Genomic DNA, 25044 nt, shown 5'->3' on the forward strand with positions numbered 1-25044 from the left:
GTTTCACTTTCTCATCATTTATGGGTTCACTGGAGCGGCGCTTGTAATATTCTTCAAGAACGTTTCCTCTGTGTTCACAACTTGGCTAACTGTTTGGTGCAAGAGGCCTGACTTTTGGCCTATCTATGCTTTTGACTTGCCTTCCTCACTAAGCTTCATCATTTCTAGTGTTGACTTAAAACGAGAGACATGTGACTCTTCCTTTCATTTGGATGCTTAGAGGCCATTGTAGGATTATTAACTGGCCTAATTTCAATATTGTTGTGTCTCAGGGAAGAGGGAGGCCTGAGGAGAGGGAGAGCGACGGGGAACACCAGGTTGGTAGAGCAGTCAGAACACACACAACATTTATCAGATAAGTTACCTCTTACTTGGGCATGGTTTGTGGCCCCCCAAAACAATTACAATAGTAACATCAAAGATCACAGATCACCATAACAAATAAAATCATAATGAAAAAGTTTGAAATATTGTGAGAATTACCAAAATGTGACACAGAGAACTGGAGTAAGCAAATGCTGATGGAAAAATGGTGCAGATAGACTTGCTCAAGGCAGGGTTACCACAAACCTTCAGTTTATGAAAATACAGTATCTTCAAAATGCAAGAAAACAGGTATGCCTGTAGGTCAGTGAAACTTTGTTACAGTTGTTGGTAAGACTAGAATGCTTGAGCAGGAGTGGAAAGTGTTAAACCCTTCCCTTCCCACATACCTATCAGACCCACCTCCCTGCTCTTCATATAGTCACTCAGCTGGCAGCTTTTGTTGTCCTGCAGTTTCTTGCCAAGAACAAAGATTGAAAATCTCCCAGAGAGCAATTAGTGTCAGGGTTGACCAACTGGAAGCCAAACCCTGCAGCTATTTTCCCCGCATTCCTCAACTCCCAGGAGGGCTCCAGAAGATGAGGAACAGAGGTTAGAGGGCAGGGTTCTAGAAGTTTCTTTCTCTTACGAAAGGCTGAGTTGTGTGGGTGGAGGAATTGTATAGCGTATAGAGCAGAGAGTGCTGGGTCTGAACCTTTGGGAGATGGATTTCCTCTGCCTCTTTAAACGTTTGGCCTTTTGGTTACTAATGATACTGAAGGGGCTATATGGTTTCTTCTGGAGCTGTGTCAGGATTTGTTCCATAAATTACCTGGGAGGATGCCATATGCAAATTCAAGAAGAAATAAGCAGTCTTCATATTCATGGGAACAGCTTAGTTATCCTCAAGGGGAAGGGAAGGAAAAATAGGTATCTTTTTTCTTATAAAGTCTTTCCTGTCAACTCCCATATGCCACGACCATTCTTCCTTCGTAACAGGTTGGGAGCAGCCTAGAAATTTTACTAAAGCAAGTTAGCCTAAATTTCAATATAACCTCACATAATAGTTATAGTGAATTGCTAGACTCCTTTGGAAGCTACTTTTTTTTTTTTTTTTTTGGCCGTACCACGCGGCATGTGGGATCTTAGTTCCCTGACCAGGGATGGAACCCGCAACCCCTGCAGTGGAAGTGCGGAGTCCTAACCACTGGACCGCCAGGGAAGTCCCTGGAAGCTACTTGAAAGATCTGTTCACAGGATACTTTTCTTGGGATGTAGAAAGACACATATGGTGATAAAACTATGATGGTTATCTCCCTAAACCCTTTGCTTTTAATGAAATGATCATTAGGAAGACAAGCAACACTCAATTCACATATATACAAAGGGAAACAAGATCAAAGTATATATTAATCTTCGTCATCATATTTAGGCTAAGTGACAACTTATATAAAAAGTATTACATTATAACTAACGGCAATTACACACAGTTGATGAATGAGGACAGCGAGTCTCATACAGGTTATAAAACTTGCCTAAGGATAACTAGTCATTATGTGATAGCACAGGGCTTTGATTCTAGAGCTGCCAGTTTGGAAAGTCCATACTCTAGATCAGGATGCAGTACTGAGTCCTGGTATTTCACATAATACTTAAATTTTTTCCTTTGTAAGTTGGATCGTATATCCCAGCACATTCTATATTATTTTAGTATGCTACCTTTTTAAAATGGTGTCAGAGTGAGTTTTTAAATTTAGGTAAAATTCACATAACATAAAGTTTGCTATTTTAACCTTTTTTTTTTTTTTTTTTTCTTCTGGCCTCCCGGCTTGAACGGGGCCACTGCAGTGAAAGCACCAAGTCCTAAACCCTAGACTGCCAGGGAATTCCCTATTTTAACCATTTTCAAGTACACAATTCAGTAGCATTTAGTATATTCACAGTGTTGTGCAACCATCACCTTTATTTAGTTCCAGAACGTTTTCATCACCCCAAAAGGAAATCCCATAACCATTAACCAGCACTCTTCCTCCTGCCTCCCCACAATTCCTGATAACCACCAATTTATTTCTTATCTCTATGAATTTGCCCGTTCTGGACATTTCAGATAAATGGAATCACGCACTATGTGGTCTTTTGTATTTGTTTTCTTTCGCTTGACATCATGTTTTCAAGGTTCTTCTATTTATAGTGGATATCAGTCCTTTGTTCCTTTTTACAGCTGAAATTTTTTCCATTGTATGGATAGCCACATTTTCTTTATACATTAATTTTTTTGATGGACTTTTGGGTTATTTCCATCTTTGGCTATTGTGAAAATTGCCGCTATGAACATTCATGTACAAGTTTTTGTTTGTACACCTGCGTTCAATTCTTTTGGATATATATACCTAGGAACTAAATTGCTGGTTGGTATAGTAATTCTATGTTTAACTTATTGAAGAACCATCAAACTGTTTTGCACAGTGTCTGCATCGTTTTACAGTTCCAGCAGCAATGTGTAAGTGTTCTAATTTCTTCGCATCTACACCAACATTTGTTATCTTCCATGAAAAAAAAAATTGTACCCATCCTAGTGGAGGTATAGTAGTATCTCACTGGGGTTTTGGTTTGCATTTCTCTAATGACTAATGAAGTTAAACATTCTTTTTTCATGTGTTTAATACTGTTCTTTAAAAAATTTTTAATTCTAGAGTAAATAATAATAAATAATCTAGAATTTTAGATTTATAGAACATTTGCAAAAATTATATAACAACATTTTAATAACACAATCTCCATATCAAATGTACTGGAAGGTATTTCTCTGCCTCCTCTACTTCTTCCACCTTGAGTTTTTAACTTTTTGATAGAGAAATATGTCATTGGAAAATACTATAGTTATTGATGAACGTTCTGATACATTGTCTATTTTGCTTACAAAATCATGGGGGTAGATAGTATTACAGTGACATTAGAAATGAATAAATGGTGGTACATAGCACAGTAATTAAGAACATCGTCTGTCTTAGTCACACGAGGTCTAAATATACTGGTCATGTCATCTTAGGCAAGGTATTTAACCTCTCTGAACCTCAGTCTCTTCTGCGAAATAGGGGTAGCATCTACCTCATAGTGTCATTATGAGGGTCAATTGAAAAAATGTATTGAAAGCACTTAAATGCAGTACTTAGCACTCAATAAATGAGGGATTTACTTTGTTTGCTTGCTTGCTTTTTAAAGCACCAAGCAATCACCTAATTTATCTGTGTTCCCATAGTTGGTCAGGATTTATGGGATACCATCATTCTATCTCTGAATCCTTCATTCATTCATACATGTATTCACTCATTCTTCAAATATGCATTGGGCCCATATTATGTGTTAAGCTGTGGTCACGAAGCTGCAGACATCAATAGCATTAAGAATCAAAAGTCTGGAAGCAGAGAAACCTAAGATTAAATCCCAACTGCCACTTCCTAGGTGTGTGATCCTGGGCAAGTCACATAGCATCTGTTTCCTCATCTATTAAGTGGGACTGCTAATACTCCCTGCCTCATAAGGTAGAGAGGATTAAGTAAGTGCATCACTGAAAGCATTTACCGAAGCATCCTACACACTGAGCACTCCCTCAAAATATGTTAAGCACCAGAGATTTAACAAGTTAATAAATGCAAAGACTTAGAAGAGCATATGACATATTGTAAATATGTCTCAGTATATTTTGTTTGTTTGTTTTTGAACCACTGAAAAACATAAAACCATTCTTAGCTTGTAGGCAAGACAGGGAAAGGTTAAGAAATAAATTTGGCTGTGGGCCATAACCCAAGGCATAGTGCATGATATGAAGAAAGGATAAATATGGTTTCTTGAAACTGTTGTTTCAATTATTTATATACATGTTTATGTGTGTATATGTGGTGGTAAAACAAAATGCATTTCTTATTCTGAACAGCAATCAAAAAATTGGAAAACATTAACCTAGAGAAGGTTATCTGGAGAGCGGTGTCATAAATGCCAGCTTGCCTTAGCAGGTGGATCACATAGCTTTACTAGTTTTAGGCTTTAGTGGTATCAATTCTAAATGTAAACTCATACCAAAATGATAGATTAAAATAAAATTAATAATTGAAGGGGAAGTTATTTAGACTAGGGGTCTAGTCTAAAACAGAGCAACCTAAGATTTAAGCAAAGAAAAAGAGAGAGAGAGAAGAAAAAAAGAATTGCTATCTGTCTAGTTTTGCTCCCATCACTCAGCTGTGAGTGTTCCCAGCACTCTCAGGATTTTAGAGGAAAGGTCACAAGATCAAGGTCAAACATCTGAAAAATGCACATGCTGTGCGTTTGGAAGCAGAAACATTCCCAAGCATATGCCAGCTTTTAAGTTCACTGAAGCAGGGAACTAACTTAATGATTAAAACTGCAACGTCTTCCAACACTTAGCTTAATTCAGCAGTTCTCTGCTGCATGTAAAATCCTTGGGGTACCCAAACTCAGGCAAGCTGAATTTCTCAGCCAGGAGTGTCAGGAATGTTGAGGATACAAGCACGCCAAATTTGGGCACTGATTCCCTGGGGGATGCTGCTCAAAACCACTCCCGGTTTGGCTAAGCCTCCCCTCACCTGGGCAACAGTCCACAAAAATGAGTTTAAAATTCCAGGAATGTGCTAAATCTGGAAAGTGAAGAACACATTTTTTGGGGGTTCTTATTCATCTGGCTACAAGATTTTATGGGGAACAATTTTCCAAAGATGGTACAGTTCAAGGAGCAAGGTTGCTCAGATTCCAGATTGCTGAGTCATTTTCTAAAATTCCGCCTAGTGTTTGCTGGATTGGCTTTGTGGCAAGACAGAGTTGTCCTTTATGGAACCATATATTCACACTGTGGGCAGCTGTAACCATCTGGGAACTCAGTGAATGGTTCCATAAAGCACACCTTCAAGTATCATAATGTGAGCATAAAACTGGACATTGTCTTTCATTTATTAAAATACTATTAAAATAAATTATAGGTGGAGGATGCAAGACGTTCTTCTAACAATGGCACCTTTAGTTTCTGAAGACATCTTTGTGAATTACAATCCTTCCCAAAGAAATGCCCACCAGGATCACCCTAGGTTCCCTGGCATTGAACTTACCCAACACTATTGAACTGGTATGTTTTCTTGTCTCGGTATCCAATGCGTATTCAATTAGGAGGTAAGCTTCCTCCAGCAAAAACAAATAGCGTGTCTTTTAGTGCTGTACCACCAGTGCCTAGTAGGAATTGACAAAATAAGTATTTAATCAACATCTGTTGAATGAACAAATGAATGAAAACAATCTACCAACTGTCATGGGCCATCTTAGAATATTTAATTTTCTTTTTTAGTTTAGCTTCAGAAAAATTTAAGATTCATTTCAGAATATTGGAAATTGATGTTATGTAGTTTAACAAACCATCTGTATTAAACACGTATAACACTTGACTGGCTTCCTTTGTAAAGGGTGCAATTCTGCACTATTGCCAGCTTCAGAATATCTTCAAAATAGCTACCAACGTGTGGGCCAACCACTGCAGCTTCGATTGAAATCAAACTCACACTACGTTTGAATTCTTGGAACTCTTAGTTAACTGTGGAAGAGGCGACCACGATCGGAACTTGTAGAGGAACTCATTTTAATGAGGTTTCCCTGAGTCGTCTCAAGTCCACACACACTCTGCCAGGCTTGATCAGGCAGCCAATCATGTCTGTGACTCACTTGTGTTTATTCTCAAAGCTACTGAAAAGTAGGCAGACTCCGTCTACTCTCTACAATTGAAACTGAAAGCTTTAATACAGACTGAAATTTCTCTCATTGCTCTTCCCATCTGTTAGTGAAAAATCTCCTTTATTTTGGGATTGCTAAACCTGGATGATGTAAGTTGCACGTGGCTATCTTTCCCGGCTGTCGGGAGAAAGCCAATCTGTATGTAGTAGGAGGGGATGAGGGCAACATAGAGGAAAAAATAACTGAGAGATGGAGAAAGCTGAGGGCAGCGCTCGAGTCTCTTCATCCAGCCTTGATGAAAACTAGTTTCATCTCTACTCTTGCCAGTTATATGGAGTAATACATTTCCTTTCTTGCTTAAGCTAGTTCAACTAGGTTTCTGTCACTGGCAACCAAAACATCCTAATACAAGTAATTACTTCAGCCCCATTAAGAATCCTAAATGATCATTAATAGGGCATTGGTTTCATACATTTTGGAACATTCAAAGAATAGGATATTATTGAGCTAATAAAAGTGATCAATAGAGGTTTATATTTAACAAAGAGAAAATTGAGGGTATATTGGTAAGTAATAAAAGGTATAAAGGATTATTTTATTCCATAAATTAACTGTAAATCCCAAATGGGGAGAGAGGGAGAGAGACAACTTAAGAAGGTAGATTGCGTGCATGTGTATATATTTGTATTGACCAAAGTCCAGGAGGAGATACACCCAAATGTAGAAACTGCTTATCTTGTGGTAATACAATTTTTTTTTGGCCACGCCCCAGGGCAGGTAGGATCTTAGTTCCCTGAACAGGGATCGAACCCAGGCCCCCTGCATTGGAAGTGTGGAGTCTTAACCACTGGACTGCCAGGGAAGTCCCTTGTGGTAATACAATTTTGAATAACTAAATTTAATGTTGCCTTTTTAGTTAGCTATTTAAAAAATTGTTCTGCAACAACTTACATTACTAGGGTATTTTTAAAAATATGGGCATTCCATCTTTGATTTCAACGTGTATTTTCCTTCTCTCTCATTCAGTTCAGTTTCTGCGCAATAAACTGTTAAAAACATACAAAAAGAAGAAGACATATAGTGAGTGAACACCTTCAATAATAAAATCCTGTATTATTTAAGCATCTACCATGTTCCAATTACTATATTTTCATAGAGTTGGTGGGAGATGAAATAAAAGAGATACAAATACCTATTAGGAAGAAAATGCAAACACCCTGTTCTCAAGGACTTAACAATATCATGAGGTATATGTTCAGTGGAATTATGTAGGATGATATGCTACATTACAGCTGAACATTTTGGACATTTTAGGAGAGATTCCCACAACAAATTCTTTGGTTTCACTTGCTTTCTCGGACCCAACGTTGAATTTCAAATCTTCCAGTTACCAATATTCATTTTTTTCCCAGGAAGTGAACCAGAACATGAGCCAGGATTAAACTCTCTTCCTCCTCTGCGGTATTAAAAGAATAGTTCACATGTGATGTCTTGAAAGGTCACAAGAATTAACATTTTATTTATTCTTGCCTAGCTGAAAGGACTAAAGGGAGGGGTACCATGGTCAGAAAAAACCCATCTGCCTCCCTGTGAGGAAAAGAAAAAGTTATCAAGCGAATCATAAAAGCCCCTCCAGGAGATGACATGGAAAGTTGCCCTCAGTGTCTGTTTCCTTCAATCTGAACTAAGGGTTTTAACCTCCTTTGTTGATATTCTGCTCTAAATTACCAGTTTGGCGTCAGTTACCTTTCTTGAATACGAAATATTTACCTTGATATCTATAATATACACCTCAATGGCATTCTTCAGAAACTAAAAGATAACCAATTTTCATGTCCTCTTTTGCCCCACACCAACGAACTTATCTCCCATCTTCGCATTTTCAGAAAAAGGAGGTAAGTTACCACTTTAGACTACAATAATGATTTCTTTACTCACAGCTAGAAAACTTTGAAAGGAAATGTTATTTGTGAGAAAGAAAAGCAATGTACAATTTATATTTGTGGATTTTTTTTCTTCCCTTTAGTTGAACTAGCTATATGAAAATTAAATCATAATCTGTGCAGAGTTTATTGTGTCACAGTTTACTTATCTCGATCCACTGTGTTTATTAAGAGTTCATTGTGGAAATGCTTCCGCCATAACAGTGTAAGGCCATTTGGCACGTCGCCTGTACCAGAGCCCACAGATCTCCAAACACTTGAGAAATGTTTGCAAATTAATCCTCTTTACATTACAGTAAATTATTCGATCTTCAGAGCCTACAGAAGGGGAACTGGAGATCGGATTCTGGAGTGAAACACTGTATTCCTTCAGTTTCAAGGGAAGAGATAGCAGGGTGACTTAATTCATATGCACACACTATGTGGCAGATTCAGGAGCCAAAGAATGCTGGTACCCAAATATGCTAGATGGTGGATGGCCACATCCTACACCTGCAGAGTGCAGTGGTTCTGAGAATGGGCTTTGGTTTGTGCCTCTGGGTGCACATGCTAGCTTTATCACTTCCAAGCTCTTGAGCAAGTTTCTTTACTTGCCTAGCTTCACTTTCCTCAATTGTAAAATCAAGGTCATTCATGCAAGTCAAGGTCACACCTACCTCACACGATTGTTGTAGTGATTAAATAAAATAATGCACATAATTATCCTGGCACACATGGTAAACCTCCAAGTTAGATGTTTTATGGCATCATTTTGTCCACTGGAATGTATTGTCAAAGTCATAGTGTAAGTGAGAGAAGCCAGAACACTAGGATCCCACTTTACATCTATTCAAGAAAAATATGCTCCAAGATAACTATAAGCTCTTTCAAAATAACAATCTATAAATTGGTTCTAGCCACTGAATCTAAATGCGTTTCATGTCGAAGGCCATATATTATCCAGTTTAAGATCACACTTAATCCATGCATTCATGCATTCATTCATTAAGTGTGTAGGATGCACACTCCCCTCAAGGCATGGGTTTAGGTGCTGAGGATTCAAAGGTTGGAAAAGGATAGATATGATTTCTGCCTTGAAGTTGTTTCCAATCTGGGACACAGGAACTGAACCAGGAGAAACAGAGTAGACAGAGTGTCAGAGGAGGAGCAGAGAGCCTGGGAATATCATAAACTTAATGTCTGGAAAAACTGACAGTCTTAGCCGCATTGGAGGTTCAAATTACTTCTTTTTATGTTCCTGGGTTATAATATGTCTCTCTATACCTCTCTCCACCCTGCTGTCTGTACCCTTAGGTATCCCTTCTTTTTCTGAGGGTTATTCCACATCTAAAATCTGAAGTGGGCTAAATTCCAAGTCCTTTCCCTTCTCAGCCTCAGAAACACGTGGCATCCTGGAGAGGGAAGATGGTGCTTTGCCAGTGGGAGGAATCGCAAACCACTTGGTCTTGCCCATCCTTTGGACTCCTCCAGGTGGGAGTGAGGTAGGAGGTACGGGACCAGTGATTGGAGGCAAGTGGGGGAATTCTTGGCAAGCAATCCTAGAATATGGGCTGCGGAAGTGAGGAACATACAAGGTCAAGCTTACCGGTGATCTGTAGGGGAATCTGTGATTTCAGTCTAAGGTGTTACACAAAAATGTGCATTTGGGGGGAAGGATTCACTCACCAAATACTTGAGCATTAACCAGGTACCAGGCACTGTTCTAGGAACTGGGAATGCATCAGTAAACCAAACTTCACTGGAGCTTACACTCTACAGGTAGATGTGGACCACACATTTCTTCTCCTAAAAGGGTCTGTGATGTAAAAAATGCTCAGGAATCAAGATGCTAGACTTGTGGTCTTCATGTTGTATACCAGCACCACTTCAGGGGAGCCTTAGAAGTCCAGATGATAGAACCCATCCCTAAGATTCTGACTGGCTGGATCTGTGTTTGGGTTTGGGAATGAACCTTCTGAATTTCTCACTCATCTTGATTCAGTCAAGTTGGAAACAAATGGGTGTCTTCCAGGAAAAGAGGCTGAAGACAAAGTTTCCCTCACCAAGAAGAGCCATGGAAAACTGGCCACTTCCTTTTCTTACAAATACTACAAGGCAATAGGATTTTTCAGTTCTGGATATCTCAAGAGAGAAACAGCAACATTCTTCTTTTATTTTTATTGGCTTAGAATAGCACCCTACAAACAGTGCTTTAAAATATTTAAACGTATGCCTATATATTTTAAGCTTTAGAAAGGAGAGGAGGAATTATTATCATCATCTAACTTGAAACCCCAAATGATTCCTAATTTTTCCAACTACTACTATTACTACTAATACTACTAAGTTTTTATTATATGCCACTTTACAAGTGTTCTTTCTCCCTGTAATACTCCCAAGAATCTTGTGAGGTATGGTTATACTTACTTAACAAGGGAGAAACGAAGGCTCTGAGGGGTCCCGGCGCTTGGTCAAGGTCACACAGAGATTGGACCGGTGGGAACCTAAACCCCAGAGCCCGGCTCTCAACCGTGACCTCTGCAGCACCGCATTCTTTCTGAGTCCTTTACACTCACCTCCCTTATTTAGCACTTGAAATCTCTCCTGTGACCAAAGATGAATAAACAAGTTATAAATCACTGAGGGAAAGAAAATGCTTGGGAGACTATCGCCCAGGCCAGTTGGGGAGTATGTGGGGAGTGCAGCCTTGCCGGTGCAGGGTATTCTTTCTGTCCGCCACCCCCGAGCACGTTCCGAAACCTAGCAGGGATAGAAACTGGCTCTACCTCAGCCCCCGGCGCTGCGAATTCCGAGAGGTGGCTGCCGCGCCCACGCTCCCGCGGGCGCCAGGACTCGGGTGCAGATCCCAGACCCAGAAGTGATCCTTATCTCCTGGCCCTGGGGCGGGTCCAAAGGCTGCCCAGCTCAGCCAGGAACTTGAGCCCGAGACAGATGCCTGGCTCCAGAAGTCTCTCCCGGCGAGGGAGTTAAAGAGCTAGACCCCTTTTCGGTTGAAGACCCGAACCTCCTCTTGCCTTTTGGCTTCTTTCCCTCACCTATAGTTTTCCCCTGTGTCCAAAAAAGTTGGCCCCAAAGTTTAAGGGTGTGTGTGTGTGTGTGTGTGTGTGTGCGCGTGTGACTCTCCCAGGGATCCCAGTTGGGGGACCCAGGGTACACTCACGGTCGCCCTCCACAGGATCGCAGACCCACGGGCAGACCCCGCTCCAGGAGCCGAACCCGAGGGCTTTGTGCAGGCGGCGGACAGAAGCTTCGGGGTCGGGTACTGTGTATTATAGGGAAATGCGGCCGGGGGCGGGGGGGGCGCGGCAGACAGTGCGGGCTCGGTGACCGACAGCGGGGCCAGCCACTGGCCGAGGGCGGTAAGGAAGCTTAGGGCGGCGTGAGTGCGTGCGTGTGTGCGTGAGTGTGAGCGCGAGGGTGAGTATATGAGGCTCCCCAACCCCCACCTGTTTGAAACGGTTTTAAAATGCCAAAGCCAGATTGCCCATGTTTTCAAAAGTTGCAGACGGTTGGAGGAAAACCCTTGCGAATCCCGCAAACTCCCAAAGGGATTTGCCGAGGCGTGGGCACTGAAATAAAAGGAGGAATAAGAGGGGTGTGTGAAGGGGGGGAAATTGCCTGCTTCTGGTAGGTCGGATTTAGGACCCAACGGGAAGCACATTGGAATCTCTCCCTTCGGGAAGGCGGGGTGGGGCGGGCCGGCCGGGTGGCGGCCGCGGGGCGCATGCGCGCGCGTCTCTTCTCGCCGGCCGCTGCGCTCGGCGGCGCGGAATAGAATGAACTGTAACAAAACAAGCCGAGCCTTTGTATCTGCTTAAAGGGGACGCAGGCACTTCCCTCCTGTCCCTCTCCTCCGCCCCCCACCCCCCCACGCCGCGCTCCGCAACCGCGTATCCAGGGCTCCCTGCAACTGGCTGGAAGGGCTTCCCTAACCCTCAGTAACAGCCCGCCAGCGAGGAAAGGCGAGCCAGGCGGGAGGCAAAGAGGAAACACCGCATTTCTAAGAGGCAAGAAAGAAAGGAAGGAAGGAAAAAAATAACCCAAGCGGCGCAGAGTGGACTCTGGTCCCGGAGAGCACGGTCAGGCGCCGGAACGTGGACCTAGAAGCACCGAATGCAAACAAAGCTCGCGGGCGCCTGTGCAGGGCTCGCGGGGAAGCCCAGAAAGTTTGTTTTATGATGGCTTGAGTGCGCGAGTGTGTGCAGGGAGCGAGTCTGCCAAGTTTCTCTCTCCCGTTGCGTTATTTGGGGGGAGATGTCTCTCCCTTGAACCAGCGTGGGCTTGGGGGCTTGTGCTGTGGAAGGCACCTGTCTCTCATTTTATTGTTTTTTTTTTGGGGGGGGAGGAGGGGCGTAAATCATCATGTCGAAAGTGATCCAGAAGAAGAACCACTGGACTAGCAGGGTTCACGAATTCACCGTGAAGCGGGGACCCCAGGGCGAGCTGGGGGTGACGGTGCTGGGGGGCGCGGAGAACGGAGAGTTTCCTTATGTCGGAGCGGTGGCGGCGGCCGAGGTGGCGGGGCTTCCCGGCGGCGGCCAGGGCCCTCGGCTGGGCGAGGGGGAGCTGCTTCTGGAGGTGCAGGGGATCCGGGTGTCCGGTTTACCCCGCTATGACGTACTGGGAGTTATCGACAGCTGCAAGGAGGCCGTCACCTTCAAAGCCGTCAGACAAGGTAAGACGGGACGCGCCTCCCGGAGGCGCCCCTAGAAAAGGGGATCGGCCTGTGGAGGCTCCCCCCTCCCCCTAACTCGATTTCCCGCTTTTCTCCTGCGAATGCGTTTTAGAGGGGAAGTTGAGGCCGTGCGCCCTGTGATAGTGAAGCATACAAAGTTGTTGAGAGGTTGTGGGTTGTTTGCTCACCTGCATTGGGAAGAGGGCCTTGGGTTTGCGCGGGGAAGCGCGGAGATTTTTCCCAGGCCTGGTTTGCCAACCTGTTATCTCCGCCACCAAGTGCAGCACAGCTTGCCTGCACCTGGAGGAGAGTTGGCAGGGGCAACGTGGACGCTCTCCTGACTCCCTGGGCGAGTGTTGCAGCAGGCGCAGTTGCTGCGTTCTTTGGCCACTTGTCTGTTTCCAGACCTGGAGAATGGGTACGAAGGAGGTGAGGGTCTTTGGTTGTTGGGCCTCCTCCATCAGAAAATCAGCGTCACCCGCGACCGCCCAGGTGGATCCGGGCATCACCGCCTGGCAGTTCCAAAGCCCGCCGCCTGAAGATCCTGCATTCACCCCACAGCAGGATGACGCATGTGTCTCGACCGTGTGGGCCCGGCCCCAGGCTCGTGGGGGGAGAGAATGGAGAGGGTATTTCAGTGCTACTCAAGCCCAAGTTTATACTGCCACCAACATCACCACCATCACCATCACTAAGACCATCATCATCCCTGTGATGATGATGATAGCTGCTCTTTCTTGTTAGCTTACTACGTGCCAGGCTCTATGTAAAATACTTTCCTTGCACTATCTTGTTCTGATTGACAACAGTTCTGAGACCGAGTTGTTCTTATAAACCCCATGTTACAGATAAGGAAACTGGGACTGATGTTGGTTCAGTTACTTGTCCAAGGTCACACAGATGCCAAGAGTGAGGGTTTGAGTCCTTGTTGCAGAGCCTTAAGCACTGAGGAGGAAGAGGTGGGGGAATGACCGTGGGAGCCCCGAGGAGCGCACTTGAGAGGAGGGAGTGGAAGCAAACTCATCTCTCAGAAGCCCGGAGAGGAGTGATGACCTTTATGATGGCTGCTGGTGGGGGCGGGGAGTCCCTTACATCTTCGTGTGGTGCAGGCATGGGGCTGTCCCTGATACAGTCCAATAGAGAAGGACTGGACTCCCTTAAAGGGAGCCCTTGTACGACCATGCACCATGACGCAGGTTCTTCCCCGTGAAAGCACCAGGTTGAGCCCTGGTGAAAAGTTCCCATATGTGCCTGCGCGGGCTTGGAAGGGCAAGCAGCAGCTGGAGGAATGTGTCAGAGGAAAGAAGGGTTGGGCTGAGCTAGTCCTCTTTTGGAAACAGGCCCGTTCCAGATGAAACGAAGGAGGGGGACAGGGAGAAGAGTTGGGCCTTTTGGTAGCTTTGGGAGCTGAGGGACTGACGGTTATGTTTCCATAACATAAACTCTTCCGTTTATGTCCTCATTGTCCACTTGCACACCTCCTCCAAGAAGCCCTCAGGCATCCTGCCCAGATGAACAAATCCTTCCTCCTCTGGACTCCCCTAAAGGCGTATCTTGTAGTTTTTTACTTACTCTGAACTATGTTAGTTCCCTCCCCTCATTTCCATACAAGGTGGTAAGCTCTTTGAAGGGAGAGACTGTGGCTCATTCATTGCACATCTCCCCAGCTTTGCTTGAGGTCCTGTCACCTTGCCTCACTTGAGAATGTGTCCTCCCTCATCTGTAAACTGGCTTTCTTGTGTCACATAAACTAATAAGCACAAAGGGTGCAGAACAGTGCCTGGCACATAGTAAGTGCTCAATAAAGATTAGCTATTATTGTTATGTTTAAAGTGAATTGGGGCAGTTATTTATTTCTAAGTCTAGCTTTTAGTGTCAGGATCCTGACTTATGAAGTTAATACCAGTACCTGGATTATTAGGACTTGATAGAACTGTAGAGAAAATGCTGTAGCATTTGATGGGATCAGCTGCCGGTCGCCGTGCAGGGGCATTTTGGAGAAAGGGCTGGTGGAAGGATAGGCAGGAGTTCCTACATATCCTGTGCGGGGGTCTACTGGTGTCTGATGGGTCCAGTAGGGGCTTGTTTTCAGTGTGCAAGCTACTGCATGTGGCTGAGCCTCCCTCCATCAGTTACCAAAGATTGGGAGGCATCGTCCCAGGGCCACCTCATCATGGCAGTCCGGAAGGGTTGGTCAGCTAACAAAGTGTGTTTGGAATCAGGTATCTCTGGGTTCGAAGGAAACTGTAGTGTCTCCCCATCTTATTTGCTTTCACCCGGAACTATTTTGTGTGCTACGTAGGAATGCTTATAGAACGTGTGTGTGTGTGTGTGTGTGTGTGTGTGTGTATGTGTAGGCAAATCTACTTGTTCTTCTTGTAGTGGGATAGAATAAAGATATGGATGGGGACGCTTGAATGACCTGGAATCCACCGCAATGTAAAAGCTACTATTTCCTGTAATGATTACACAGGCACAGGTAGCTCTTCTAACATCTTTATTACAGAAAGACGGCACTAGAAAGCATTTCACCAGCCTTCTCTTTTATATTGAGAATAAGATTTAAATTATACTACGAAATTGCTCTTCCTGTGCTTTCATTACTGTGTTTTAATCATATTAGATAGGCTTCTACTTGGTACATGGTAAAGGAAAAATGTTACTTTTGTGTTGTCTGCACCTTGAACTAGCCACTACCAGGGACACGGGTCACTCTGGATGCTGTCTGTATGAAAATGTCACCGTCTTCTTGTGGGAGAAGATTCTGCTGTTTCTGTTTCATGGCAACTCTCTGAAAAGATGCACAGACCAGAACAGTCTGTAGCAAATGGTATTATGTGAAGCAGGACTGGATTGTGAAAGAATCAAGCTAAATGGATCTACCAGGTTAGAGTTGATTAATTTTAAATGGAGAGGACAGTCTTCTGTCACAAAAGTGCCTAAAAAGAATGTACAAATACGTATATATGTTATATAAAGTATATGTTACTTTATATATATAATAAAGCATATATATGTACACTATATATACTATAGGTATATATTTACCTGTAATAAAATGCACAGATCTTAAGTATATAGTTTGATGGGTTTTGACAAAGGTATATGCTCATGTTAGCTTTACCCAAAGCAAGATACAGAACACTTCCATCACCCCAGAAATTTCCCTCCTGTCCCTTTCTAGTCAGTTCTCCCCCCCCACCTCTTCCAGAGGTATTGACTGTTTGATTTTTCTCACCATGGATTAATCTTGTCTGTCATTGAAATTCATATAAATGAAATAATGCAATGTGTACGCTTTTGTGTCTGGCTTTTTTCACATAATGTGTGTATCATGGTTGTTTTGTATTGTTGAGTAGTATTCCATTGCATACATATACCAGATTGTTTATATTTTTGCTTGTCAATGGACATTTGGACTGTTTATTTTTTCACCTATTAGGAATAAAGCTGCTGTAAATGTTCCAGTTCTGCCACATCTTTGCCAATCTTTGATCTGGTCTGTCTTTTGAACTTTAGCCATTCTAGGGTATGTGGAAGAAGAGGAAAAGTACAGTAATCCCCCCTTATCTGTGGGTGATACGTTCCAAATCAGGCACAGTAAGAGATTAAACACAACATGAGATAGAACGAATTATAACTATGTAGTATAATAAAAGTTATGGGAATGTGGTCTCCCTCTCTCTCAAAATATCTTACTGTACAAATTCATTGCCTTTTCCATCTTAACTGAGCACTTATCATGCACTATGGCTACAACTTGTGCAGTTTTAAGTATGACAGCAAAACTAACACATATTTCTTTTTCCTTCTCACAATTTCACAGATAGAAAATTCATTCTTACTGTAGATCTTAGCCTCCACAGCATATGATTTTATTAAGTCGAGAACATTCACCTTTTCACTTCAAGGAAGCACTTTACGGCTTCTCTTGGGCAGATCCGAGCTGCCAACATCACTTCTCTTGTGCTTTGGCGCCATTACTGAGTAAAACAAGCGTCACTTGAACACGAGCACTGTGGTACCTGGATAGTCAATTTGATAACTGAGCTACTAAGTAACTAATGAGCAGGATACCCTGGACAAAGGGATGATTCATGTCCTGGGCAGGACAGAGGGGGAAGGCGGGAAATTTCATCCTGCTATTGGTGTACAATTTAAAACGTCTAAATCGTGTATTTCTGGAATTTTATATTTAATATTTTCAGACCGTGGTTGACTGTGGGTAACTGAAATCACAGAAAGCAAAACAGCAGATAAGGGGGAACTACTACAATTAAGGAAGCTTAGCTCTAGGATATAGCTAGTAGTTTTTGAGCACTTGCTTTAGGAAGTGCTAGGCCCTTGGCTAAGCTAGTGCTTTATGGGCATTTTGTTCTTTATTCCTCCCAACTGGACTCACGTGTCAGAAACTGAGGTCCAGAGAGTGTGGGTGGCTTTTCCAAGGGTCATACAAGTGGCTGAAGTAGAGCTGGAACTCAGCCGTGTTGGATTTCAGAACCCATGCTTCTAGTTCCTGGGTCAGTGGGTCTCAAAGTAGGCTCCCCAGACCAGTGGTATTAACATCACCTGGGAACTGGTTAAACATGCAGATTCCCAGGCCTCAGCCCTACTGATACCTAAACTCAGGAGGGTGGAGCCTGTGCCGTGTTTTTAACAAGGTGACTCTCATGCATGCTCAATTTTGAGCACCACTGTCCTAGGGTATAGACTGCATTGAAAATATGGCATCGAGTAGGGCAGGTGATCTGTGTTCTAGAATAAGCTAGGCCACTAGTGCTGTAATCTCTGGTGAGTCACCTCTTCGGGCCTTTCTTCATACCTAAAGTAAGTGGATGTATCCTTTTAGATCCTTTGCACTCCTAAAATGCTAAGATTCCCTGAATAACCCAGACTCCAAAAGTTTAGAAGGGTGTGATTGTAGTTTCCCAAACTGGTAATATTATAGGTCACACTTACATATTTTTGTAAGTGAATTTTGTGGCTTTGCAAATTACCCAGGAACCAAACTGTCCCTCCACTTTTTTTATAGACAGAATGGAGGCAATAAATAAGTCACAATTTAAAAACCACAAAAAAATAAAAAAATAAAAACCACACCACCACCACCAGACCCTTCCCCTCACCGTAATGAGGGACTTAGGACCACATACAATTGAATATAGTTCTTTGTGCCTTTCTGGGCTTTGTTTTGACATTGTGTGTTTATTTTGACCAGTTGGAATATATTACAACAGCTCTGTAAGAAAATAATTCTGTTCTCATTTTGAAACATAGCGCCATGTCTTGCTGAGTTTCCTGTGAATTCTGCTTCGGGGTCTCTGGTCTTGCTTTTTCTCTGCCTCCTCCCCACCCCTACACTCCACCAGGATGGTCACAGGATTGACCCCTCTCCTTAGTGTCTCTTCAGAAAGACCTTCTCATCCGGTGGTGTGCCTCTAAAGGCTTAACAGCCGGCTCTGGTGGAGGGGAGACTGATTTGTAGCATCACTGGAGTTGGGAAGAGATCCATGTAATTGGTTCTCTAGAGCCCGTAGGAGCTGGCCCCACCATTCCACTGACCCCATATAAGATAGCACCTTGGATCACATGCCATCCCCTCATCCTGTTTTGTGTTTCAAAGCTTTGACACAATTTCACATTATCGGGCTTCCCTGGTGGCGCAGTGGTTAAGAATCTGCCTGCCAATGCAGGGGACACGGGTTCGAGCCCTGGTCTGGGAAGATCCCACGTGCCACGGAGCAACGAAGCCCGTGAGCCACAACTACTGAGCCCGCGCACCACAACTACTGAAGCCCGCGCGCCTAGAGCCCGTGCTCCGCAACAAGAGAAGCCACCACGATGAGAAGCCCGCGCACTGCGATGAGAAGCCCACGCACTGCAATGAAGAGTAGCCCCCGCTTGCCACAACTAGAGAAAAGCCCGCGTGCAGCAACGAAGACCCAAAGCAGCCATAAATAAATAAATAAATTTATAAATTAAAACAAACAACAACCTTGTAATTTCACATTATCTTCTTCTTTTGCTTCTTTATTGTCTGTCTCTCTTCCCACTGGAATGTAAGGTCCATGAAAACAAGAAGTTTATCTCACTTGTTCACCCCTCTATTTCCCAGCACCTAAAATAGTACCTGGCAAAGTCATAGGTGTTCACTAAAATTTGTTGGCTGCATGAATGAATTTTCTCTTGTTGCTTCTTTTTTTTTTTTTTTGCGGTATGCGGGCCTCTCACTGTTGTGGCCTCTCCCATTGCGGAGCACAGGCTCCGGACGCGCAGGCTCAGTGGCCATAGCTCACGGGCCCAGCCGCTTCGCGGCATGTGGGATCTTCCCGCACTGGGGCACGAACCCGTATCCCCTGCATCGGCAGGCGGACTCTCAACCGCTGCGCCACCAGGGAAGCCCTCTTGTTGCTTCTTATTCGGATGGTAAGTGCAGACCAGGACATCCACATCTTTCCTTCTTCCCTCCCTATTCGTCTTTGATTTCTTGTCATTTAGGATCCTAATATGTTCATTTTCTCATCACCAGATTTTACAATCAACTGATTCTCAGTGTCAATAATTTATACTGAGCTATAAATAAATAAATGACTGACAAGGCTTAATGAATTGTATTTAAGTATTTCTGCCTGTTGACTCTAGGTGGAGTTTAAGAAGTGAAATTTCAGATGTTCATTCAGCAAGCAGGGTGATGAGGAGCTTTTCTGTTTTCTGTTCATGCGAGACCTGGTCTATGTCAGCATCCAGAAGAATGACACCTTACCTCCGTTTTCTTGTAGCATTGTCCCTGTGTACAGTGTTTCCAGCCGACAGCAAACTGGATCTTTGCTACAGAGGAGAGTCTGATTTTTGTCCCCTCTTGCTCTTAAACTGTGCTTGGTGTTGACGTCTTTTTTTTTTTTTTTTTTAACGTAAACTTTCAAAAATCAATCTATTTTTGTTCTTGCTGCCAAAAGACCACTCTCTGAAGGATATTTTTAGGTTACATTGTGGAGCATTCTACAGCTTTTACAAAAAATAATGCAAGGACAGGCAACCCAACATGTCCATTGTTTCTGGAGGCCACCCTTTGCCAATGGCTGTGTTATTTAAAAATAGATTAGCTTGACCTTATGATGCAGTGGCATACAGTTGGCTCACTGCATTTGTTGGCATTCATTACCCAGCTAGTTTCGGATGGCAGAATTGATGATATCCACCAAGGGGAATTAAGTGGTTTATAAGAGAAAACATTCTGACATCTCCTCACCACAAGGGTTTACATGAAGGATGTTGCTTTATAAACGATGGTTATTTAATGCAAAACACCAGTCTCTGATGTTAGTGGTCCCTTCCTTGAGTTTGTATATATGTGTAACAGGATATACTGATTTTGTATACACTGAGAATAAAGGCTGTCAAATTCGTTAAGCGCTGGCATTCATATCCTAAAAAAGTAGGTTACTGCCTTCCTGCCTGTCTTTATGCAGCTCATATGTGAGATCTATAACCTTGAAAAATCCTTGGTAAATATTGGCGCTTTGCTCTACTGCACCCCTATGGATGTTGACATCCATATAGTATGTCTGGTGAATTTGTTTTGGTGTGTTCACAGCTGAACCCCCATGGATGTCAAGGACAAGCAAGTGATGCTGACTTTTGCTTTATAGTATAGTGGCCTATGGAGGGTCCAGCGTGTTCTGGATGTCATCCTTTCTGAAGGCACGTAGCAAACGTAATTTGAACAATGTCTTTTGTTTTATTTTATTTTTAGCCGTGCCTCGAGGCTTACGGGATCTTAGTTGCCTGACCAGGGATGGAACCCAGGCCCCCAGCAGTGAAAGCGCTGAGTCCTAACCACTGGACCGCCAGGAAATTCTGAACAATGTCTTTTATGATTAAATAGTAATCTCTTTTTATAGCCAAGTGATTAAAGAATGGAGTAATCCATTACATACAATAATTTCTCTAGTCTCTTTCGCCAAGCGGAAACGGAAGTCCTCCCAGTGACTCACAATCTGACCTGTGACTTGTCTTCTCTCTCCCTGGCCGTGGCCTGCTCGCCCGACCTGGACACCTGGGAGGCTTACTCTCTCACGAACTTCAAGTCTTTCCCACTTGCCTTGTCATTCCCTATTCCCCTACTCTGCTTTATTTTACTTTATCATATGTCGATTATTTCAAAATAACTAAGTTCCTTGTTTTGTCTCTCTTTCTTTAATATAAGCTCCGAGAGGGCAGGGCTGTTGTTGATCCCAGTACTGAGAATAGTGCCTGATGCATAGTAATTGCTTCAGTATTTCTTGAACGTCCACTGTCAGATTTAGAACTAGAATAACTCTGCTGAGCTCGGTTGCCTCTGAAAATTCTGATATTTGAAAGTCTCTGAAAATGTAGGTACTTTGTGATAGATCGCATTAAACTTGATAAGGGTTTAACACTTGCAGTCCATGACTTGGGATAAATAGAGCTTCAATGATTGATCTAGGAGTATTTTTTTTAAATTAATTAATTAATTTGTATTTGCTGTGTTGGGTCTTCGTTTCTGTGCGAGGGCTTTCTCTAGTTGTGGCGAGCGGAGGCCACTCTTCATAGCGGTGCGCAGACTTCTCACTATCGCGGCCTCTCTTGTTGCAGAGCACAGGCTCCAGACGCGCAGGCTCAGTAGTTGTGGCTCAGAGGCCCAGTTGCTCCGCGGCATGTGGGATCCTCACAGAGCAGGGCTCGAACCCGTGTCCCCTGCATCGGCAGGCGGACTTTCAACCACTGCGCCACCAGGGAAGCCCTAGGAGTATTCTTGAAGACAGTGAGCATTGCTGGCCGGGCTCAAATGGTCTTTATTTTAGGGATTTAAGGCAGCACCGTGCTGAGTCTGTCAGCGAACTTTGCACACTCTCTCACCCTCCAGGGCACTGTGAGACGTTCTTCTGGGCACCGTCAGCTGTGTGTATAGACTTTTCCTGTTACCATCTGCAGTGTGGTGAGAATGAGTTACGAAAGAGAATTACATCCTCCCGGCTAAGGTGTCAGCCCCATTCCTATTGCCAAGAGAGCCATTAGTGTGCGCCTTTAACGGAATGCAGTTATGTTTTGCACAATAAGGCTAATCTTTCAGCCCATTGTGGGACTCGAAGCTCTCTTTATGGACAGTGACATGATGGTGCAATTAAAAGGCCATTATGCCCTGATTATAAGCCAGGTTTCACAATTATTGCCATATACAGTGTTAACAGGACTGCAGTGCCGCTCGTAAGATAATCCGCAAGTATCCATTTATTGATGTGTTGTAGATCGGCAGGTTTTGGACTCAGGCTGATCTGGGTTAGAAACCAGGCTTTTCAATTTACTAGCTGGGTTACTCAGGGCGAGATACTTCCCCTCTTTCTTGCAAATGGGGATAATGATACCTACTACCTGAGGCTGATGGAGGAATAAAATGAGGAGATTGAGGTAAACCACACAGCACGGGGCCTGGCACGTGTTGAGCGCCCACAAAATATTGGCTTCTGTTATTGTTTGAATGTTCCCTGTTGGAAAGCACTTGGGAGAGAAGAAAGAATCTCTTGAGAGATAGAGATTGTGGTACACAGTTCCCTGGAGAGCTTTTCAAGTCTAGAAAAAGCCCTGATTTTTCTGCCTGATTCAGATGCCACTATTGAAAAAGCCTGAGACTGGATTAGTTCAGACAAGTAAGAAGGAAACCTCTAGATTTCACCATGTGGTAGAGGTCTGAGCTGCCTGAACTTCTGCGTTGTCACTGGTGATGAATTGATTCTAATGATTGTCATCGGGACCCAGGTTCAGTAACGTGTAGAGGAAGGACAGGTCCTCTCCTTACTCCCTGGAGGTCCTGGGCAGGGCAGCACCAGCAAGGGTGATCCTTGAGAACTTGACACGGAGGTCCTCTGATCTTCCTGGCACCATACCTGGGCTCCCAAATCAGGAAAGGCTGGGGAGGCGGCAAGGCTTGGTGTTATATAAGGGTTTGGAGTCAGGCTGGTTAGGTCCAACTCCAGCTGAAGAACCATGGGCATGTAAACCTCCCAGAACCTCAGTTGTTCCAGTTGAAAATGAGAATAATACCTACCTCATAGGGTGGTTGTGAGGATTAAATGAGAAAACGTATGCTAAATACTTTGTCCTCTGCTTGGCGTGTAAATCGTGCTTACGGCAATGCCTACCTAATAGCAGCCATGTTAATTTTCAGTTCAGAAGTGAAGACCCATCCATGATTTCCTCTAAAGCAGTGATTTTCAACTGGGGGTGATTTTGTCCCCCAACAGACATTTGGCGATGTCTGGAGACATTTTTGGTTGTTAAAGCTCAGGAAGGGGAAGTGCTAGTGGCCTTGAGGGAGCTGAGGCCGGGGATGCTGCTAAACATCCTACACAGTACAGTCCCCATGGCAGAGAGGTGTCCAACCCCAAATGGCACTAAGGCGGAGATTGAAAAACTCTTCTCTAAGGTATAACTTCATGGTTGAGACTGAGAATCTGAAATAGGAGCAGTAAACTAATCACGGTAACTATTCTATATTGATCTTCTGACATGTCCTTGAGACCCCGGTTAGGTTTTTACCTGGGTAGATGATGTCATTCTTATTTTAGCCCTGAGAAAATTAGCTGGAGAGGTCAAGTAATTTATCCTGGCCTCCAGGCAGCTGACAGAGGTGAGATTCAAATTCAGGTCCGCCTGGTTCCAAATTTCTCATCCCAGGTTTCCACACTAGAAGTGTGTTGACCTCTGTTAGGCTGTAATATTGCTGCCTGAGAGACAGCACACCATGCCTGGTGATGCTACCAAAGAGAGTTCCAGAAATTAAAAAAAAAAAAAAAAAAAAAAGGATTCCCAAAGTGTTTGTTGGCCAGAACACAGAGGGTGCTGCTATATAGTTTCAAGCAATTCTGCTTATTTGCCTTCTCCTTCTGTTTTCCCTGATCTTCCTCACCAACACTGTTGATTCTTTCCTCCTCCGTGCTCTCTCTGTCTTTTTTTTCCCCACACACAACATGATTTCAAGAGTCACAATAGTGTCTTGTAATGTAGATTTGCTCTTCTGTCTCCTGTACTGGATTATGTGTTTCTTGAATTCTTGAAAGCAGCATCCCTGTTTTATGTCTCTTTGCAATCTCTGCCCTCTCTAGGTACTCAAGCAATCACTTTTGAATTGAATTCTTTTGAGGTAATGGGTAGGCATAACTTTTAAATAAATAAGAAAAATTCTTCCCTAAGATCTTGTTGGCTCGAAGATCCGCGGCTTATTTTTAAAGCATATTAAATATACTTAGCCATATGTCTGACTTTTCTGTGATGATTTAAAATGGTTGTCTGCCAGTTGTTGTAGCATTTTGAACTGTCGGGAAAATATTGAATTAATTGTGTTGAAGGTCTTAGAGGGCCTTTATTCTGACCAGATGTGTGCAGTGATGGAGCCTATTGCTTATGTAACGCGGCCACAGAAGGCATCACTTTGGCTTGATTTAAATAGAGTCAGTATTTTACCACCTGGATTCTTGGCCAAGCGTTGGAATTTACATCTGATAGGGAGAGCCTGTTCATTTCCTCCTCCAACTATCAGCCTGTTTAAGTCTGTGTGACTTGGTTAAGAATTCAAAACTCAAGATCAAGTTGTTAAAAAAGGACTTTCTTTGGTGTTGGAGCATGTAGGTTTTTTTTTTTTTTTAAGAAAGCATAGGCATCATCTAGATTTTTTGGTTTCTAATCTTTTAAAAACTCAAATAGTTTTATGATCATGGATGACTGTCAATCACTCTCCATTGTTGGTCTGTGCTTCCACAGCTTACGGTTTTTTCATGGTAAAATTAATTTTTTCCCTCATTTAAACAATGTGTATGATAGACAAAAATGTGAACATATGAAAGGAAAATGTATCCACATGGCCCATAATCCCACCTCCAGAGATTTATATATATAAACATATATAAATACACACACGTTTTTTTGGTAGATTCTTTTGGGAGGGTCTTTTTCTTCTGAAAATTGGATAATCCCACACACGCTGTTTTGGTGAGATTTTTCTTTGTGCCTCACAATATATCACAGACTTTTTTTCTATGCTACATGTAGATCTGTACCATTTTGATGGCTGTGGAATCAGTTTTTGGTTGTGCTATAATATGTTAAATCATGCTTTCAGAGTGAACATTTAGGTTGTTTTCAGTTCCTATTTTACACAACACATTGATGAATATCCTTATATATACATTTTAGTGAACTTCTTCAGCTATTTTCTTTGGATAGATATCTAGAACTTCTCGGCTCACATGAATTTTATCTTTTTAAGACCTAATTCCCACCACCTTCTTGTTCTTCAGACCACTTATCAACTTAAATCCTTGCTGCCTAGATGTGAGAGTCCTGTATTTCTTTACTTATCTCAGTTAGAATAGATCC

At 43.2% G+C, this 25044-nt stretch overlaps 1 protein-coding gene and 1 long non-coding RNA gene across 14 annotated transcripts in view; one reads left to right on the top strand and one right to left on the bottom strand.

Annotated features, from left to right (window-relative positions):
* Positions 1-5427: 5427 nt before the first annotated feature.
* LOC308623818 lies at positions 5428-11223 on the bottom strand. The gene is made up of 4 exons (XR_014016891.1): positions 11137-11223; positions 10383-10559; positions 6985-7079; positions 5428-5538 (listed from the first exon to the last, which is right to left on the bottom strand). It is a non-coding gene; the product is annotated as an uncharacterized lncRNA (long non-coding RNA).
* A 521-nt stretch (positions 11224-11744) lies between these two features.
* MAGI1 (membrane associated guanylate kinase, WW and PDZ domain containing 1) overlaps positions 11745-25044 on the top strand; it is a 626907-nt gene continuing 613607 nt past the window's right edge. For all 13 annotated transcript variants that reach the window (XM_081246536.1, XM_081246528.1, XM_081246535.1 and 10 more), the window contains exon 1: positions 11745-12651. In XM_081246536.1, the coding sequence (XP_081102662.1) occupies positions 12339-12651 (313 nt within the window). In that variant the 5' untranslated portion in view covers positions 11745-12338. The remainder of the gene's footprint in view (positions 12652-25044) is intronic.

The sequence above is a fragment of the Mesoplodon bidens genome, assembly GCF_964165515.1.
Source record: "Mesoplodon bidens genome assembly, chromosome: 10".
Lineage (NCBI taxonomy): Eukaryota > Metazoa > Chordata > Mammalia > Artiodactyla > Ziphiidae > Mesoplodon > Mesoplodon bidens.